The sequence below is a fragment of the Talpa europaea genome, assembly GCF_964194135.1.
Source record: "Talpa europaea genome assembly, chromosome: 7".
Lineage (NCBI taxonomy): Eukaryota > Metazoa > Chordata > Mammalia > Eulipotyphla > Talpidae > Talpa > Talpa europaea.
This window is the reverse complement of record NC_140074.1, coordinates 89,092,652-89,112,680: the sequence shown is the minus strand read 5'-3', so window position 1 is coordinate 89,112,680 and position 20,029 is coordinate 89,092,652. Positions and strand designations below refer to the sequence as shown.

Here is a 20,029-nt window from a genome sequence, read left to right as displayed (position 1 = left end):
ATAAGTATGTTCCTTCTTTTGCACAGAGATGCCGGTTTGCCCAAGAGCTACAGCTAAACCAGAAAGGGATAAAGAGGTTCCAGCAATTCTGCCCCAGAGTCCTGAGCCAGCATCTAAGGGGCACCACCTTACTGCCATCTTGGGCAACCCAGTTCTAGTCTTGAAAGAATAAAAACTCTCTCCCTGAAAACTTCTGCTCACTGTCTGCTGTGTTCAGATTCCTGTCTGGTTCCCCAGGGTGAGGGTGGCACAGACAGGACGGCATACTTAGGCAGTGCCCAAGGGAAGGGGCCACGCAGAAAACAAGAAATGGAGGGTGGGTGGGAGAGCTGAAACTGAAGGCAGGCGAAGCCCAAAGGGATGCCTTTCAGGGCTGTGAGCCGGGAAGCCTAGGAATGCCAGCTGTGCCCCTTGCCTTTCGCCTGGCCTTCGCGATTAGCCAGAGAGCCCTCGCTGGGGAGGGAAAGAGCAAGGAATTTGCTGGGTTAAATGTGCCCACCCTGCAAAAACTGGGAAGGTGGAGCGGTTTTCAAATGTTGTCAGGTTTGCCTAAGGTTCTCCTTTGGGTGTCCTGTCTCGGGAGGAGAAAGCACAAGTCAGCGACAGCACGCAGGGGCCGCTTCCCTTGGAGGGGGGTGCACACATGGGGTCTCCAGGGACTCGACAGGACCCGGCGCTGGGTCAGGACAGGAAAGGGGGTGAAGTGTGCAGGCCTGAGCCCCAAGTTCGGGGCAGACCCGCTTCCTCGCGCGGGAAGAGAGAAGGGCAGCTGGCACGCGCGTCCTCACCCCGAGCTCAAACCGGGCTTTAGAACCCAGCCCCTGGCCGGGTGCCTTCCTGCACAGCGCTGGGGCCCGTCTCTACACCACATCACCTCATCTGGCAAGCCCGGGTTGGAGGCCCTGTGCCCACCGAGGACGAGCAGAGGCCTGCAGCTGGCCGCGCGTCACAAAGGCGGTCCTCTGCTGGTGCTTCTCCAAGGCGCGACCCGCAGCCAGGGAGTGGGCGAGCGAGCAGAGGCGGCGTGCGGAGCAGGCAGGCGCGCTCACGGTCCCCGCAGCTCTAGGGGCGCAGCCCAGGGGGCCCAGCCTGAGCCGGTAACAGGCGGGCGCGGGCGCGGGAACCACCGGTACCGGCTGGGCGCGGGAGGGGGTGGCGGGGGACACCCGGCAGCCCCCGTGGGGAGAGGTGGGATCCCCTTCTCACAGTCTCCTCCTGGAAGCATCTCTGCTGCAGGAGCTTCAAGGCCACCTCCCCTGGCCCTGGGTGATTGGACATGCTGAGGTTTCCTTCCACGGGGATGAGGGGTCGGTGGGCTAGTCGTGTGATTTGATGGAGGAAGCTTAGGTTTAGGAGTCCTCAGGTGGTTGGAATCCCACCTCCCCAATTCCTTCCTGCTCTCAGCAGGAGACTTTTTTTTCTAAAGATGTATTTATTTATTTATGCATACAAGAGCTGGGGCACAGGCCAGAGGCAGGCGCAGGGAGTGAGAGGATTCACCAGAGACAGAGTGGGAAGCAGAACAGGCAGACAGACCAAAAGAACGGCTGAGGGGAGCAGCAGGCAAGACAGGAGAGGTCTACTGCGCCATGTGGGTAGCCCCCTGGCTGGCCGGGACTCGAACTTAAGCTGCAGCAGCTGCGGACAGTTTCCTAGGTTGCATCTCAACCCCTGCGCCACCAGGGAGGCAGGGGAGACTTTCTTAATGACCTGTTTTCCCATTTTTAAATTGAGTGTATTCCTACCCACCATACAGGAATGCTGCAGAGACACCAGGACAGCAGACACTGGTAAAGCATTTACTACCTGCCAAGCGCTGTTCTGGCACTTTCTATGTATCAACTCATTTAATCCTTCCCGTACGGTTATTACAGCTATTTACAAATGTAGAGACCAAGGCACAAAGAAATGAATTTGCCTAAGGTTACATACAACAATTGACAGAACCAGGATCCAAGCCCTAAGCGACACTGCCTCTCACTGGTGAGGTGGGGCCAGGGAGGGGGAGCCCCAGTAATTTCGCATGACTTTCCCACACACCAAACATGTTCTCCCAACCCCTACCCGGTGGCTTAAAGTGTCTGATAATTCTTCTGACACGTGACTGCTAGAACAAAGGAGTTCCTCCACTTTCTCAAGCACCTTTCCCGTACCTCCCATACTACCCCAGGTTCTATTCAAATGATGGCTGCAATAGGTGAGAGAGACTAACTCAGAAGAGCACCCGTGAGGCTCACCCATGTTAAATACACATTTGGCAAGAACACCAGCAGAGATATATATCAAACACCTGGAATAGCTGCCTGTGGTAGAGGGCAGCAGAGTGAGATGGGAATAAACAAATAAATGCAACCAAAGAGAGGTGTTGCAGAGACAAGCATTTGTTTTGGGCTGAAAAATATCATCAACTTATCCCTCTGCACCTGAGACCTACCATGTGTGGAGGCAGGGCCAAAGTACCGGAGAGTCAGAAAGTCCAGGTTCTTGTCTGGGCACTGTTACTAAACCGCTGTGTGACCCTCAGCAACACCACTCACCCCTTTGGGCCCTAACTTCTTTCTGTAAAGAAATGAATTCTCTGGGCCTCTCCTGGTGGCGCAGGTGGTTGAGCGCAGCTCTGTGAAGCTGTCCGCAGCCTCTGCAGCACCGGTTCAATCCCCTGGCGAGGGTCCCACATGGCACAGCAGACCTCTCCTGTCCCGTCCGCTGCTCCCCTCAGCAGTGTATTTCCTCAGTCTGCCTGTTCTGTTCCCCTCTCTGTCTCTGGTGAATCCTCTCACCCTCCCATCTGTACCTCGGTTCTTGTATAAATAAATAAATAAATAAATAAATCTTTTTTTAAAAAAATCAATTCTCAGATCTCTTCCAGCCCTGAGTTTTTATGAGCCATGATTAATTATGTTGGTAAAGTAACCAGTAAAAGTCTCCTGGTTACCACTGAAGCTTTGGAGAATGAAGGCTCAGGGAGAGATAAAGAAAAGGAGAGGAGTCTTCAGGCAAGGGAAACACTGAAAGCAAAAAGTCATGAAAAGATTTCAACACATGGCTATTAAAAGTCCTGACTGGGGCTCAATGCATGAGGTGGCCTACGCCCAGTCTTCCTGGCACTCGCTAGCCTGGTGGGCAGTACCACTTGCAATCCAACAGCTGAGCCAGAGACCTTCCAGTTCTCTATAAGTCTGCACTCACCACTTATCAGTCATGTCCTCCAAAGAACTTACAAACCCACCACATTGCCGCTGTAATGCCATACTAGTCCTAGGAGTCTGGACTCTGCTCCGGTCCTCTCCCCTGAGTGTCCTTCCTATACTCAAAACTAGCCACCTCATCTCTGACACGCGACCTTTTGCCCTGGCTACCAAAGACTTCAGTTGAGCTTCTCTGCCTCTGTTCTGTTATTTACCATTTGAATGTAAACACAGCCATCAGCAAGGCAACTGGATGCATGCAAGGACTCTCCGCCAGAGAATCTATGTCAAAATTCCAGCATCTTGGGGAGCAGGGACAGTGAGGGTCCCTGGGATCTAGAACATATCAGTTAGCCCATCACTTAGGGCCCCTAGAGCTAGCACCTCCCACTGTTCCATCACTCCCTGCCCCTTACAAGTTCAACTCCAAATAATCTTCGTTCCCTGAATACAAACACATCTTGTACATTCACAGTTCAGTGGCTTCGTAAGCATCATTCCCTCCACCCAGAATAATCCCCCACCACCAGGACGACAACCTAGTCTGCCTCACAAGTCTTACCCTGCAAAACCCAGCTCAGATCTACCTTCTCTGAATAGCCCTCTCCACATCCTCCTTACCCAGACAGAATTAATCACCTGCTGCTTGTGCTACCCTACACCTGACTATGCCTGGACCTTTTCACACCTGCCCCCGTGATGTAATCTCATCCTGCTAGACCCCAATGGACTGGGAGTCCTTACAGGTGTAGAATTATGGCGAATGTATCATTAAGCCACCCGCGCCAGCTCAGTGCCCACCTCACTGTTGAATTGGGTTCAATTTCCATTTGGCAGGTAATGGCTCTTCCTTTTCGCTCCTCACAGAAAACAAGTGACTGCCTTTCTTTCCTCATTTTTGGAAGCCCTGCCTACCACACAGCTGCAGTGGATACCTCAGTCCCCAATGGACGAAGAAAGCCAACTGAGCCATCCCCAAGAACAGAGCTGCTGGGCTAGCCTGCCGGATGTGTGCCTGCGTCGTGTCTTCTGGTGGTTGGGAGACAGGGACAGGTCCAGGGCAGCCCTTGTCTGCAGGAAGTGGAACCAGATGATGTATTCAGCTGACCTCTGGCGATACCGGACTATCACATTCAGCGGGAGGCCTTCCAGGGTGCATGCTTCTGAATTCGAGTCAGCTCTCTGGTATGTGAAGAAATTTGGTCGTTATCTGGAGCACCTGGAGATCAAATTCCTGAATCCTTACAATTCTGTCTTGACCAAGAAGTTCCAGGTCACCATACGGGGCCTCCTCTCATGTCTGGGCAGGAGCAACAACCGCTTGAAGTCTCTTTCCATCCAGCACCTGGAGCTGGACCGACTGGTCTGGAGGAACAGCATCCGGTGCTCCTTCATCAAGAGCTTGAGCTTCTTCTTAAAGAAAATGGGTAAACACCTGGATTATCTCAACCTCAAGGGGGCCAGACTGACCGTGGAGCAGGGCTGCCATGTCCTCAATTCCTTGAGCTACTTAAGGAACGAGAGTACAATTTCAGAGCTCAACATCGAGGACTTCTTTAGCCACCACCTCGCTGTCTACAGCAGCCCCCAGTTCAACAAGACAATGGCCACACTCCGCAACCTGGCTTCCCTGACCCTCAACTACAACTGCATCTCCGACGAGCTGCTTGAGAACTTGTGCGAGAACAACGCCAGTACCCTCTGGACCATGAACATCAAATGCCACATCCATGACCCCCATGGGCAGGTCGTCTGGGGCATGTCCTGGGCCAAGCTGGCCAGGCATGCCCCCCAGCTAAAGGTGAACTTCTTCTTCGAGCGGGTCATGAAGTATGAGCGCTTGACTCGGATCCTCTTGCAGGAGATCCCTTGCAGGAGTATCAGTCTGAGAAGCTGCTATTTCAGTGACCCAGACTGGTCGATGAGGCCCACGCTGCAGGAGCTCCTGCCCACCTTCCGGCATACTCTGCAGGTAGGTGTGACCCAAGGACTTTCAAGGAACCATTGCTGCTCAGGTTGCTGACTCCCCCAGCCTGCTCTCGCCTGGGCTCGCACATGCCCACTCCATCTCAAATTGAGATTCTAGGGAATATTAGCAAACTAAGCCTCTTTTGGCACCCTAGGCTGCAGCAGATGACAAAAGCTGATGCTCACTTCCTACATGTGAAACACAAGGGGTTTTCTGGTTGGCTCTCTACCAAGGAAAGCAGCTCCTCTCCCCCAGGCTCAGATCTGTGACACCTGAGCAGAAAGTTACCTCCACAGGTGAGGAGCAGGTTGGAGGCCTCTCTGCCTCTCAGCAGCACACAGAGACAGCAGGATGCAGCGGTAAGCTCCAAGCAGGGCCTCTGTGTGGTCACAAAGGGCCTGGTAACTAGATAGAAGGGGAGAACCAAGCCAAACCAAAAACCAAATTTGACCTAAGTCATTGAAGAGCTCAGAGGTATAGGTTGTCCTGTAACCTGGCAACTTTCCCATCTATAAAATCAGCATCATTGTGTCCCTCCTAAGGCCTCCAGAAGGTTGTCATGACTGATATTAATAGTACTAACAAGAAACAATGCAGTGCTGATAGCTCATTGGATACTCACGTATCCCCATGGTGGGCAGGCAGGTTTCATTACCATCCTTCCATGCTATGGAAGAACTTGAGATTTAGGGGCCTGTCCAGAGTTCCCTGACCAGCCTAGGGCAGGGCTGGGATCAGCACGGTGGTGTCTGAACACCAAACACAGTGCCTCCAAACTCCCAAGTTTTAGAAAGTGGGATGAGATCACCTTCTTTCCCTAATTTCTTGCTCTGACAACCACATGTCCAGTGTCCCTTCTCTAAAGTGCTGGGATTATCAGCCCAAAGCCAGATCACAGCTATGCTGGAAATGGTACATCCAGCCCAAACACACCTTCCTCTCTGGTGCTTTTTCAGAAATTAACGTTCGAGTTCAACAACAACCATGAGTCACTTGACGAGGAGCTACACTTCCTGATCATATCCTGCAGGAAGTTATTTTACTTCAAAATCTGGGCTTTCCTTGATGTTAAGTTTGTGGAGCGGATCCTGAAGAGTCAGGAGGAAGGACAGTGTGCCCTGCGCACTCTCAAAGTAAGAGCCCCCAGGGCTGGTCCACAGGGACAGAGCAGGGGCACCCAGCCTCGGGGAGCCTGGGTCCAGCCTTGATGCTGCTCAGGACTGAGGGTCAGAGATGAGGCTGGGAGTGGGCACAGTCTGAATCTGTCTACTGGAAATGAACGGTTCCAGGAAAGGGAATTTGGAATTTTCTTCCTTAGTGGCTGGGTTTGGGCTTTTCCTGTTCTAGGCAACAATTACATGTACACATCATCCAGATTGCTTTCAGAACCTGACCATGTGTATTTCTCTGTTGGCACAGGTGAGAATTTACACAAACAGATGTGAGACAAATGAAGAGGACAGGACACTCAGGGAAATTTACAGGAAGTACAGAAAGCTCATTGATTCAGAGCTTAACTATTTTGTCATCGCTTACCCCATGATGTAGTAAGCACTGTCCAGAGAAAAAAAGCTAGAGCACTTTGAACTTGAAAACCCAGTTCTTGTAATACTGCATTTGGGGCATCTCCAACCTTCACCCCTTTTTCTTTTCTCTCTCTTTTTTTCCCAGTTCCACAGCAGTGTAAACACCCAGCAAAGGCTGGGGCTGCTGAAGAAGTGATGGCCCCAAGTGACTTTAAAATCCTATCTTTACCAACTATCCAAGGTGATTTCTCTTTTTTGTCGTTTGGTTTTGTTTTCTGACACCCTCCCTCAGTCAAAGCCACTTAGAGCAGGTTCTTAACTCTGACTGCTGCTAACCTACACTCCTAGCCATGCTTAACTAGCCATGGAGCAAAGAGAACCACATTTTCTACTGACATAACATTATCAGTTGAGAAATGCTCTATCTCGTGGCTGACCTTGTGTCAGAGCGCCTGACACTGACATCTGGCCTGAGCTGAGATGAGTGGGTGCGTGAATGGGAATCTGCCAGGCACAGCCCTGCCTCCATCGAAGCAGGGGAATTCCCACTTTTAGAAAGAGCTGCTCTGAGCTGGAGTCCCTCTCACAGAAGGAACTCACCCCTGATTTCTCAGCATTTGGACTCATGTCCCCTATCTTCCTGTCCAGGCAGCCTGGCAACCAACCAGCTGTGAATGCCCATCCAGCCCTCTGGTGTGGGGCTGAGCCGGAAGTGCCCACTAACTCACATTTATGGAGGATCTGTGATGTCTTGGGAAAATGTTCCTAATGCAACAGAGAGTGAAAAATAATTGGGCCACAAAACTGTATATTTAGTGATAGCCATTGTATAAAACATGTATAAGGATTTCTTTGAAAGCACAAAAGAGATACATCAAAAATGTTAACAGCTATTTCTGGATAACAGAATCGGGGGTGATTTTTATTTCCCTTTTTCTGCTTTCTTCTAGTTCTCAAGTTTTCTTTAATGATCATGTGATCGTTATAAATCATCATATAAAATGATAATTTTTATAATCAGGGGAAATCTAGTGTGTCTTAGAGGGCACACTAATTACAAATTCCAAGCCCGTAGAGACGTATTGCTTCTGGTCTTTTGATAATATCGTGTTGTATGTCAAATCTTTCCAATAGATGTAAACTAATAAAATCTCAGAATACTTTTGACAAGTGTCTTATTTCAGACTTTATCTTGCTTTTGTATGCTGTAAGCTTAACATTTTAGGTCTTTTTCAAAGTTCTTATTTATCTAGTACTTTTCAATCTTCTCCCTGTTATGCTTTTGGGTAGATATGGCTCCTGTTCTACCAGCATTCATGAAAAGAGGGACTCCAAGGGACTGAACCCCTGCTGTGGGGCCTCCCAGGGCTGATGGAAAAGATACTTAACGGGCCAGTATGATACATGACATATAACCTTTTGAAGGTCAAACATCATGAAACCCCTGGGACCCTTGAAAGCTATCTAGTGCCCCAGGCCCAGGGAGGAGGCTCCTGCTGGAGGTGAGAGGCAACCTCAGCTAGAATCAGACCACCTGGGAGACTGATTGATTGCTAAAATGATCTATTCATCATGCTGACCAGTTCTGGCTAGTTTTCTTTCAACCACAAACTCACCATCTAAGACTCTTTCATGGAAAACATGTTAACATAAAGAACATTTCTATGAACATGTTTTCCATAAGGGTGGATTCATATGACCATTTTGCAAGTCTCTCTCCTATCTGGTTTAATTGCAGACAACTGGATCCTCATACCCACTTCTGCAGTGTGTTACCATATCACATGCCTCTGGAAAAATCCAGAGAGAATGAGAAAGAGAAAGACACAGGACATGTTGGTATTACTAGTCAATAGTCTTTGACCTGTTGGATCCCTTGAAAAAAGTCTTAAGGACCCTCAGATTCCCCAAGCACACAGAGAACTACTGTCCCAAGGGATAGCACAGGATTAGGAACAGGAAACAGCTGCTGGGTCAGTGCAGCACACACAAGGCAATGAACACATTCAGAGGCCCAGTGGTAGATGGAGACAGCCTGCAGACTTGTGCCTTCTCTGGGTGACACGGTCCTTCTCCAGGGAGGAGCAGGAGGAGTGGAGGTGGTCTCCTGTGAGTGTTCTAGCGGAGGAGCACACAAAGCACCAGGTTCTTTGGAGAAACACACAGGAGAACTTCAGCATCACCCTGGCTTGTATATATGATGCCCTGGTGCCCCTGTCTCAGCTGCTGGCTGAGCTGAGGAAGCCCTGGTGACAGTGACTGCGGCCAATTCCTCTGAACTTCTGTCTGTGTAGGAAAGTAAGGCTGTAAGCAAACCACGAAAGTGACACCACTACCCCCAGGACAACTGACAACAAATAGGCAGTTGTTTCTGAAAAGACTCTTGGGGAAGAGCTTTGACTCTGGGCTGGAAGGGGTTCTGAGGCCTAGGCTCTGGATCGACTCAGGCCACTCATCTGTGTGACCCTGGATTAGTGCTTTACACTCGGTGTGTTTAGGCCTTCGTTTCTGCTGTTTGCAAAATGGGAAAAGCTGAACAACATATTACCAAGATCCCTGTGACACAAATACGCCAGCGTGGGGTCTCTGACCCTGGGCCTCTCAGTGAACGGCCACCTTTCTCAGCCCCTAAGCACCTGTGCTTCCCGGTTGGGGTTTGAAGGTGGAGTATCCTTGGTCATCTGTCTTGGGAGGATTCTTGCTAAAACTGAACTCTCAAGGGTAGTCAGTGCGACAGAGAAAGACAAATACCTGATGATCTCACTTATATGTGAAATATTAAAAAAACCCTCAAACTCATAGAACAGATTGGTGGTTTCTAGAAGAAGAGAATAGAGGGTGGATGAAATGCGCACAGGTGATCAAGGGCACAAACATCCAGTGATGAATTAGTCCTGGCAATGCCAGGTATAGCTTGATGAGTATAATTATCAGTACAGCATTGGATAGCTGAAAGTTGCTAATAGTGTATCTTAAAAATTCTCAACATGAGGCAAAAATGTGCATCTCTCCATGCTGATGGATATTAACTAAACTTCCCATAGTAATCAGTTTGCAATATATATAATCAGTATGGTGTACACCTAAAAATGAATGCAATGTTATATGCCAATTATATCCCAAATTTTAAAAATTAAAAAAGAAAAAGAATGACCTGCACAGAGCAAGAATGGCCATGTTTTTATACCTCTCCCTCACCTTGCTCAGCCAATAGGCGTAGGCTGCCGAGGGAAGGGGTGACCTCCACAGAGGGGGTTCTCTGTAGCTGAGGCAGAAGGAGCTCATAGTTAGAGGCTCTGTGGACCACATCTGGAGGGAGCACCCAATGTCTAGCGCTGTAACTAATTTAATGTTTCAGTTTAGCGCAACTAGAAATAAATCTGTTAGCAATATTAAAGATAAATGAAAAATGAAAGTCAAAAAAATTCACTTGTGGAAAAAGCTTTTAATAGATTAAACTACTGAGTTTTAAAAGTAAAGTTGATGGTAAATTAAGACATACAAACTGAGACTCAGTCCTACTACTTTATTTCTTACATTACAAAGTCTGGGTTAGTGTTGGTGACTTCTAGCTTTAGGTAAATTTTTCTTGTTTTTGGTAGCACCTAGTGGCACTTCTTGGTATAGCACATGAGAGTTTTAAAACATGTTTCCTTTCTACGTAAACGCTGGCTTTGATCTCCTTCAGTAAATAGGAAACAGACTCAAAAGAAAGGCAACTTGCTCAGAGTCAACTTAGTGGCAGGACCAATACTACTATAGTTTCCTGCTTCAAAACCCAAGACTTTTCTTCCACCCACCAGATAAAACAGGAAGAATCCACCACCTGTCCCTGCACACCCAGCCCAAGCCAGACAACTCATTGAAGTCATCTGAGGTTGTTTACCACATGCTAGGTATTGAGTCACACATTTTCCTTTAACCCTCACAACAACTCTAGAAGGTAGAGATTGTTTTCCCTCTTTTTTCCCCCCTAGGGCAATAAATTTTTTAAAATTTATTTTATATATTTTTTACATCATTTTTCATTTTTGCACAATGTATGCATTTTCGTCTTGGTTATAGTCCCATACAATTCCCAACCCCCTTGTTTTGATCCTAATCCCTCCCCCCACCCTGTAGTGTGTCTCTGGTTTATAGTTGCTTGTTGATTTTGATTTTTATTATAGTCTTTTTCCTGGTCCCTTATTTAGGTTTCCTAAATTCCTGCTATGAGTGAGATCATCTGGTATTTTTCTTTTTTTTTTTTTTAAAGATTTATTTATTCATTTATACAAGAACCGGCATATAGGCCAGATGTGCAGGAGGGTAAGAGGATTCACCAGAGACAGAGTGGGGAACAAAACAGACAGACTGACGAAATACACTGCTGAGGGGAGCAGCGGGCAAGACAGGAGAGGTCCGCCCCGCCATGTGGGACCCTGGCGGGCAGCTGGGATTGAACCCATGCTGCAGAGGCTACAGACAGCTTCACAGCATGGCTCTCAACCGCCTGCGCCGCCAGGGGAGGCCCTGGTATTTTTCTTTTTCTTTCTGGCTTATTTTGCTGAGCATGATCCCTTCCAGCTTCATCCATATTGCTGCAAATTATTTGAGTTTATCTTGATTGCTGAGTAATATTCCATGGTGTATATGTACCACATCTTCTGGATCCAGTCATCTATTTTTGGGCACTTGGGTTTTTTCCATAGCTTACCTATTGTAAATAGTACTGCTATAAACATAGGGGTGCAGGTGCCCTTTTGAATTAATGTTTCTGTGTCATTTGGGTAAATACCTAGGAGTGGAATTGCTGGATCATATGGAAGCTCCATCTTTAGCAGACTGAGGAATCTCCACACAGCTCTCCATAGTGGTTGGACCAGTTTGCACTCCCACCAACAGTGCAGGAGAGTTCCTTTTTCTCCACATCCTCGCCAACATTTGTTGTTGCTAGTTTTTTTAATATGTGCCATTCTCACTGGTGTAAGATGGTATCTCATGGTAGTTTTGATTTGTATTTTCCTGATTACAAGTGATGTTGAACATTTTTTCATATGCCTGTTGGCCATTTTCATTTCCTCTTTGGAAAAATTTCTTTTTAGCTCTTCTGCCCATTTTTTGTTTGGGTTATTTACTTTGTTTTTGTTGAGTCTCATCAGCTCTTTGTAGATTTTTGCCATCAGTCCTTTATCATTAGTGTTATGTGCAAAAATTGTCTCCAAATCGGTGGGGTGTCTCTTTGTTTTGGTTACTGTCTCTTACTGTACAGAAGCTCTTTAATTTGATGTAGTCCCAGCTGTTTTATCTTTGCCTTCACTATCACTGTTTTGTGTTATCCCTCTTTTTAAGGTGAGAAACCTGCCACATCACACTTAAGTGCTGGAAGGAAGTCAGCATCAAATCCAACCCAACTCCACAGTCATTCTCTGGTTACTGACTAACATCGCCTCCCAGAGCAAGCAGGTTTTGTTGCCAATTACACTGTAATTGCATTAAAGCCCAAAGGCATTTGGAAGAATCCATGAAAACTTCCATTCTCCTATGTTTAGTTTACAAATGCTGTTGTATGAGATGGTACTCCTAAGAACCAAGTACTCTGAGTAAAACAGAGAGATATGAATATATGTTTATTGTTTTTAGAATGACGGATGTCACTGTTTCAGGAAAAAAATGTCACAAACTGCAATTTGAAAGAAGCAATCTCTTATAAACTCAAAATATTCCTTTTGGGATAGATATTTAACCCCTTAAACATATTACCAAAGCTATTCCAGAGAGGGAACCCACAGAAATTTTGATTTGCAATTTGAAGCCACAGAATTGCATTCATTCATTGACTGAGTATCTCCCATGGTAAGAAATTTATATGGCTTCCCTGGGTGGTGCTTTGAAAATTAATCTGATTTCTATTTCTCTACATTTGCAAAAGTAGCTTTTTGAAAACACTATCTAGACACATACACACCCACATACAAAATCTCAACTACTCCAGTGGAACGCAAATTTCTCAATAGCATACATTTTTACTTTGTTCATTGCGTATCCCCCGTGCTTAGAACTGTGAATGATTTAAAATAAGGCTGTTCTGGTAAGAGTCCACCTTTGTTTACAGAAAACAATATTTCTTTTTTTTTTTTAATAATAAATTTTATTGTTATATTCCCCATACAATTGCAGCCCCCCCATTCTGACCCCAATCCCTCCCCTCCCGCCCCCGCCCCCCTAAAAGTGTCTCTGGTTCATAGTTTTTTGTTGATTTTGATTTTCACTTTACAGAAAACAATATTTCAAAGTAATATGTTTTATTTGTCATGACCCATCTGACTGAGTAATAACACAAATATGTCTTTTTTTTAAGCAGTCAGTAAGAACACATGTTTATGACACTTACACATCTATGCAATTAATTTAGCCAACTCTAATGTGTACTTTCACAGCATGGACTGGTAATATGTGGCATTTCAACAGGATGAAACCTTATAAATCACTCCACCAGCTCCTCTCACCACCTTAATATCCCATCACCACAGATGAGCAAAATAAGGCCCAGGGAAGGGAGGGGACTTGCCTGTCATTCCTCATTAAGTGCCTAGTAAAGGAGGGACCAAAAGCATGTCTATCCCCCAGGCCTCCATGCTTTGTCAGCCAAGCCTATTCCTAGGCAATTATCCAAGTCACTTCCCTTCGATCTGTCCCCAGCAAAACCCTTCGAAGTCACAGTCTGGCCTTGTCACTCATCTATGTAATTATGGCTTGTCTTAGACTGAAGAACAAGACCACCTTAGAGAAATGCAGGTTCGAGAGGTAATGTCAGAGTTTTTACTGAAGGATTAGGAGAAAGTGATACTCAGGTGAAACTTCCATTCGTTAGGGAACGGGCAGCAGAAATACTGTCAACTCACACAGCAGTTTAAGGACTGAGGTTGAGCTTCATGTTTTGACATGGGCGCCCTTCAAGACTTGTTACAAGAAAACAGCAAGTTGCTTCTGAATGAGGGTTGGGAGGGTGGCGGTAGGGAGTTGGGACTTGACCTGCCAGCACAGACGGGCTCCAGGGCTGCCCTGTGGGCTCCCACCTTGACCACCTCACCATGGCCCCTGGCACACCTCCTGGCCGCAGTGCCAGCCTCCTTCCCAGCCAAGACCAGACACCCAGAAAAGCCATCCAGGCAAGTAGGACCCAGTATCTGCCCGCTGCTTCCTGCACGGGGTGGGATTCTGGGACACCAGGGTCTCCTTTCCTGGTGGTCAAGGAAACCTGGCAGCCAACTTCATTTGAGGAGATGGGAGATAGAATGCATTCTCAAGATCAGGGCTGGGGTGGGGGACACACTACCCCAGCCCAGGCCCCGCCCCAGACTCTGATCGGCTAGCCTGTAAGCTCCAGGTCGCACCATTTGCCCACAGGTGACCTGTTCTGCAGCTAACCCCTGGAGGTCGCCCCCTAGATCACCTCTGCCCAGTTACTGGGTTCTGTCTTCAAGAAACTGGTTTGAACTTGACCGCGGCCTAGAGGGCCTTACATGCCCGGACCCAGCCACCTCAGCTCTTTCAGCTTCCCCTATTCTTTTTTTTTTTTTTTTTTTTTGTGGGACCCTCGCCAGTGGCCGGGGATCGAACTGGCTCTGAAGAGGCTGCGGGCAGCCTCGCAACCCAGCGCTCAACCGCTGTGCCACCAGGGGAGGCCCTTCCCCTATTCTTCACCCACACTGGCCTTTTCTTTGTTCATTGCAAAGACCAGGCAAGATTGCTTTCCCCAGACACTCATGTGATCCTTCAGGTCACTTTCATCTCAGCTCTGCTGTCAGCTCATCAGAAGCCTCCTCCCACCATCCAACATTCAATCTAAAGTGGCCACTGCCTGTCACTCACTAGCACATCACCCTGTCTATTTCCATCACAGCACTTCCCCTGAATTGACTGTTGTTTCTGTGTGCTGTCTGCCTCTGGGTTGGGTTCAAGAGCCTTGGGAGTGCTAACTCGCCTCTAAATCTCTGTGCGGGGCGCAATCTCTGGCACCGTGCACTGGAGCCTAGAAAGTGTGAATGAATAAGCAACACACACATACTTTGTGGGCACAGACCCGGTGTGTGATAGACGCAAGGATACTTTTTCTGAGTGACAGAAGACTCATTGGTTTCTCCTGTGCAGGGGGCCGTGCTGGTGAGAGTGAGATCTGCTTTGCCTTCCCTACAGGGAGCATAACAACCCAACTACAGTTAGATGAACAAACAAATCCGCCCCCACTTTAAGGATGTCTGTGAGATTCTTCCTAATATTTTCATTTTTTTTAAGACTTGCCAAAATTCCTGGATGTACTTTGAGGTTTCAGGATCTGAAAACCTGAGATCCAGAGCGTTGGGAATTCATTAGCCCTGTGACCTCTGACAAGCCAGTTCACGTTTCTGTGCCCCGGTTTCTGCCTTTGAGATCCTGTTGGCAAAAACACATTACGAATTGTAAAGCTCTGCTGGAAGGGATGAGAGCCTTTGTATGAGTGGGAGCCCTGTGCCCCGGCACCCCTGCTCCAGATTGCTAGTGTGCAGCCTGGTGCTTGCCAGGACTCTGTTTTGGGTAAGATCAGTGGTTTTCTAACTACTCTCTCTGCAGCCTCCTGGGGAACACTGTGGCAAACTGTGGGTAGGACTCCACTTTGGCCAGAGGAGCTCTCCATCCTTTTTGCTAGATTTTGTTCAACACCAGGTTCAGTCCAAAAAGGAGGGGGGTGGTGGGAGAGGAGGTGGAAATGAGAGAGAACAATTAAAACTTTGCATTAGCTGGTTAGGCCTTGGAAGTTAGTCCTTGCATTAGCTGGTTAGTCCCAGCGCCGGCTCTTAGACAGGGCTATCATCTAGTCTAAGTGTCAGCAGCACCGACAGTAAGGGATTAATTTTCTCTGTAGTGGAAAGTCTAGAGTTAATTGACTCAGATTCTGTTGAGGGCTCCCCAGGGGTGGGACTGGCCTCTTGGTCTTTCCCTGAACTCTTTGTCTAGAGATTGCTGTAACTTCAAACACCTTGGCCCTGCTAAGGCAGGAGGAAGTGGAGTGAGGGACGGTGCCAGTGGCAGAAGTCATGTTCAGAAGCCCCCAGTCCACTTTCGCTTTTGCCTCCATGGCCAGACTGAGTCACATGGCCACCCCTAGCTGCAAGGAAGCTGGGAATGAATTAACTGGTGGAGTCTTCTGGAAGGTGGACAAGGAAGACCCTGGGCATTGGGCGTGGCTCCTGCATGAGGCAGCAAGAGTGAAACACTATTTCCTCTGCCTTGGGGTACTGAATGGGGTGGCTGTCCAAGAGCATGGAGCCAAGGTGTGCACAGGAGCCTCAGTTCTTTACTGACCAGACGTATCCCTGGAGTCAAATCAGGTACAGCCCGCTCCCACAAATGTAGGTGGTTAGGAAACCAAGACACCAGATCAGTTCACATTACTGATTTCACAATTTCCCTAACTCTTCTGCCTTTGGGAAATCAGTCCCTAATTATGGCTCCCTGACATAAACATGCTTTTTTAGTATTCACCTGGGACTGTGGTTGCCAACCTCTTTCCAAGCTTACCATGAATAGAATTTAGGTCATCACAGGAAATTCCCAAGATCAAAGTATAAACCTCTCAAGTCTGATTTGGAAACTTAAGCTCAGTCTCTATAGCACTGAGTCACTAAGTCATTAATTCTGCCCCCAGTTTCTCCATCTAAAAATCTCTCTTTGATACTAAATGGTGGGGCATGAGGTTTCAGGAGTGTTTGTGCGGGAGCTGGCCTGCATGGGTCCTAATCCTCTCTGTGTGATGCCTCTGAGCCTCGGTTGCCCCACCTGTAAAAACAGGGATAATAACAGTTTGCATAAACTCATTATAAGCACTGAGCATGTTAACGGTTGTCATAATTGTTGAGATTACCAGTGGTATATCCTGATTACCATATAACAAGTCCTCTTTGGTTTTGATTTGAAATTATAATGTCCTATACAGGGACCCACACGCCTTTCTTGGGAAACGATTCAGCAATTTGAGACCCCTGTTGTAGGGTAAAGAAAATATCAGGCTTTTCTGCCCTTCCGCCATCAGGATAGATGATGGATCCTTGTCCTGAATGCATGCCTGATGGCGGGCACCTGGAGTAGGGTGTGGGCATAGGTAGATGGGATTCAGCTGAGCTAAGACTGTGCTTTTTAAGGGCGGTGTCACGGGGACACCAGCAGCAGAGGCTGAAAGAGAAGCCGAAAGAGAAGCCGAAAAAGCAGCAGCAGAAGCCTAACGAGAAGCAGAGAAGGCCGGAGAGCCCAGATAGAGTGAAGACTTGCTGGGGGCTGGAAGGCCTGCCTGCCTCCCAGCCCCCCCACCCCACCCTGCCTGCCTCCCAGCCTGCCTGCCTCCCAGCCCCCCAGCCAGCACCCCTGCCTGCCATATGCCTGGTGAATCCCAAATAAAAAACCAGCAAAACTACTGAGGACTCTGACTCCTCCTTTACCCGGTCTGCATGGGATCAGAAAACCTGCACTGTGTCCAGTCCTGCCCTTTACACCTGTCTTTGTGCATGCTGTGCTTCTCCCTGGAATGCTCCACTCCCTTTCTACCCAGCAAATGTCTACTCCTCCATCAGATCCCACTCAGGGGCATCGCCATCGCCCACCTGTCTCAGCACACTCATCCAGTCAAGCAGCATGACCCAAGTTACAACTCACTTGGGTGGCAGCCACGCAAAAGCCACTGGGTATCAGTGATCAGAAAGGGGAATGCCATCTGAGGGTGCTTGACTGTCTGACGGAACCCGGGAGCCCCAGAAACAGCCTGGAGCTGAGGAAGGGAGAGTTGCAGGGAGTTCTTTCTTCTTTCTTCCTCTTGCTGTGCCGGTTTCTAATTTTTCTCTTGCTGCAAACTAGTTTCCTGCTTCCTGTCCCATGATAGACAGCAGCTGTCATCCTTATGCTGAAGCCTAAATCTCCATCCAAGAGAGCAGCTGCAGGGGAGGCAGGGGAAGTGAAATCTCCTAGTCCCAAGTCCAGGTTCCTCAGGTGAGGAGCTCATTGGCTCTGCTTCCATTAACAGCTCGCTCGCTCTGGCCCATCAAGGGGAGGGGTGGGGCCAGTGATGCAAATATGATGTTCTCAGCTGAATGCTATGGTTGGGGAGAGACAGGCCCCCCAAGGGTAATGTGCACAGCGGAGTTCAGGAATTTCAACATAAGCAACAAGTCCCCTGCCACCTACCTAGAGCCCTGCTTGAGTTCTTGAGTCCCAGCAAAGCCACTCACTCTTTCCTTCAATGTCTACTAGTTATGGTTCCTAAAGGGGCAAGTGTAATAGCAACAAGCTTCTGGGTGTCTGAGTCAAGAAAAGAGGTGCATTGGAGCATCTCACAGAAAGAATGGCTGTTCAACCCTTTGCGTGAGCGGACCCAGGGCAGCTAACAGGATCATAGTCACAAGACTTCGTGATCCTCCCCAGGCCCTCAAATCCCTGCCAGTCTCAATGTTTCCACTTTTAAAATCCCAATTCCCAGGAGGCCGACTCTGAACAGCTCAACTAGACCAATGAGTGGTGGCGGGGGTGTGGGGGTGTGGGTGTCGTATCAAGTACATGACTGTGGAACACATGAGATACGGCGATATAGATATTGGGGTGCGTTTCTCAAGGAAGAAGTTACCGGGGTGGCTGGGAAGTTAGTTCAAGTGTGGTGAGAACTCTCAGTTGGGGGCCAACAGGCCAGCCTTGATTCCTCTCTCTCCCTCGCCCCGTATTTCTAAGGGGTCACCGAGACACCTAAGTCCCAGACATGTCTGGACTGTGCTTTCTCTGCTAGTCAGGCCTCTCATCTTGGTCTCTGGTTATGTCTAGCTGCACTACTGGCCCTCCTCCATGGCTTGGAGCCTCTGATTCCAACCTCTGCCCTCCCCCATCTGCACTGGCCAATAGAGCCCTGCTCTTTCAAGTTTCTTTTTCTTGGCACAGTCTCCCCCTTGCTGCGTCTGCCTTCCTACCCTTCTTCTCAACTATGTTAATTCCCATCACGTTGCATAGGAGCTCACTGGTGGGTAACGTTTGTTGCCACTATTACCGCCTTCGCCCAATTCTCAGCTTTAGTGTCGTTCCCTCCAGGAATCCTCACAGCTGTTCTCACAGCCACCTGTTCCTGCCTCCATCACGGCACGACTCTGTCGTTCTAGCTTCCCTGTCTCTCTGGGGCACCTGCCACATGACAGGTGCTCAGTAAATGAGATGAATGATTTTTAAACCTGTTTTCTTTTGAAGCTCTGGTGCTACTTTTCAATTTTTCCTCTTAGTTCACAGATGCCTCCTTTTAGCATATTAGAAACTACTTGCTTAAAATAACAATGCTGCCTACCATTTATTTAGCACTTACTACACAGGTTCTGTACTAGGTAGTTTACAATCAAGGTCTCATTTTATCTTCACAAACACCCACCAAATTGCCCATATTCTTCCTCTGAGTTACAGATCAGGATCAGAGATGCTGATGAACTTTCCCAAAGCGACACATACGGAGCTACAGACCAGAGCTGGCGTGTGATCCTCATACTGTTCATTATTTGTGCCACGTGTTGGGCTGTGGCTTACGTAACTCCCTGCTAAGACTCCGGTGCAGACTTTTTAGAAAGCAGTGATTTGAAACTTGACAGCAATCTTTAAAACCTTTAATCTTGGCACGTATCACCTTCCCTGATAGGAAGAAATCTGCATCTAGAGATGTGTCCCTGGAAGTAATCTATATTTGCCAAGAAGAGGACATTTCCTGGATGTATTGTTGACCCATCAGAAACCATGAGAGTTTTGCAAAGCTCCTTTATATCAGTACTTGGAATGGCAAGTCCACACCAGAAAAGGATAGTGTGGGCAGCAGGAAATGAGATGCATAGAGAGGTTGAGTAACTTGTCCAAAGTGGCAGAGTAAATGACAGTCAGGATTTGAACCTTTTTTGGTTTGCCCTCAAGGACTGCATCTCATCTGTAAAATGAAACTGGGGACAAGACCAGCCCCTTTTGGGGTGTTCTGAGGATTTGATGAGAAAATAGATGGGAAGTCACTTTGTGAACTGTGGGCTACAGTGCAGTGTGACAGATTGTCATTATTAGCCATTATTTGATTATTTGGGATGCCCTGAGGCCGAGGCAACTCTACATCAGCCACAGCAGGACTGAATTATGAACGAATCAAGGCCGGGCACTAAGTAAAAACTACTTCTAAATGGCCCCCAGACAGAACCAAAGCGGGGTCCTAATGCCGCTGGGAAGATCACCTGTAATAGGTATGGCCTGAGCGAATGTGTTGCCAAACACTGACCCCAAATCTAAATGTTTAAGTTTTCTGATTTTGAGCATCAATCTGTCTTTGGGTAACTATG

The 20,029-nt window shown here is 47.9% G+C and overlaps 1 protein-coding gene across 1 annotated transcript; it reads left to right on the top strand.

The window, feature by feature from the left end:
* Positions 1-4,059: 4,059 nt before the first annotated feature.
* FBXO39 (F-box protein 39) lies at positions 4,060-6,705 on the top strand (the record flags this gene model as incomplete). Its single annotated transcript, XM_084237202.1, has 3 exons — positions 4,060-5,160; positions 6,114-6,290; positions 6,577-6,705. Exons 1-3 carry the CDS (start codon positions 4,135-4,137, stop codon positions 6,703-6,705), a joined length of 1,332 nt encoding a protein of 443 aa, XP_084093328.1. The 5' UTR covers positions 4,060-4,134.
* Between the last annotated feature and the right edge of the window lie 13,324 nt (positions 6,706-20,029).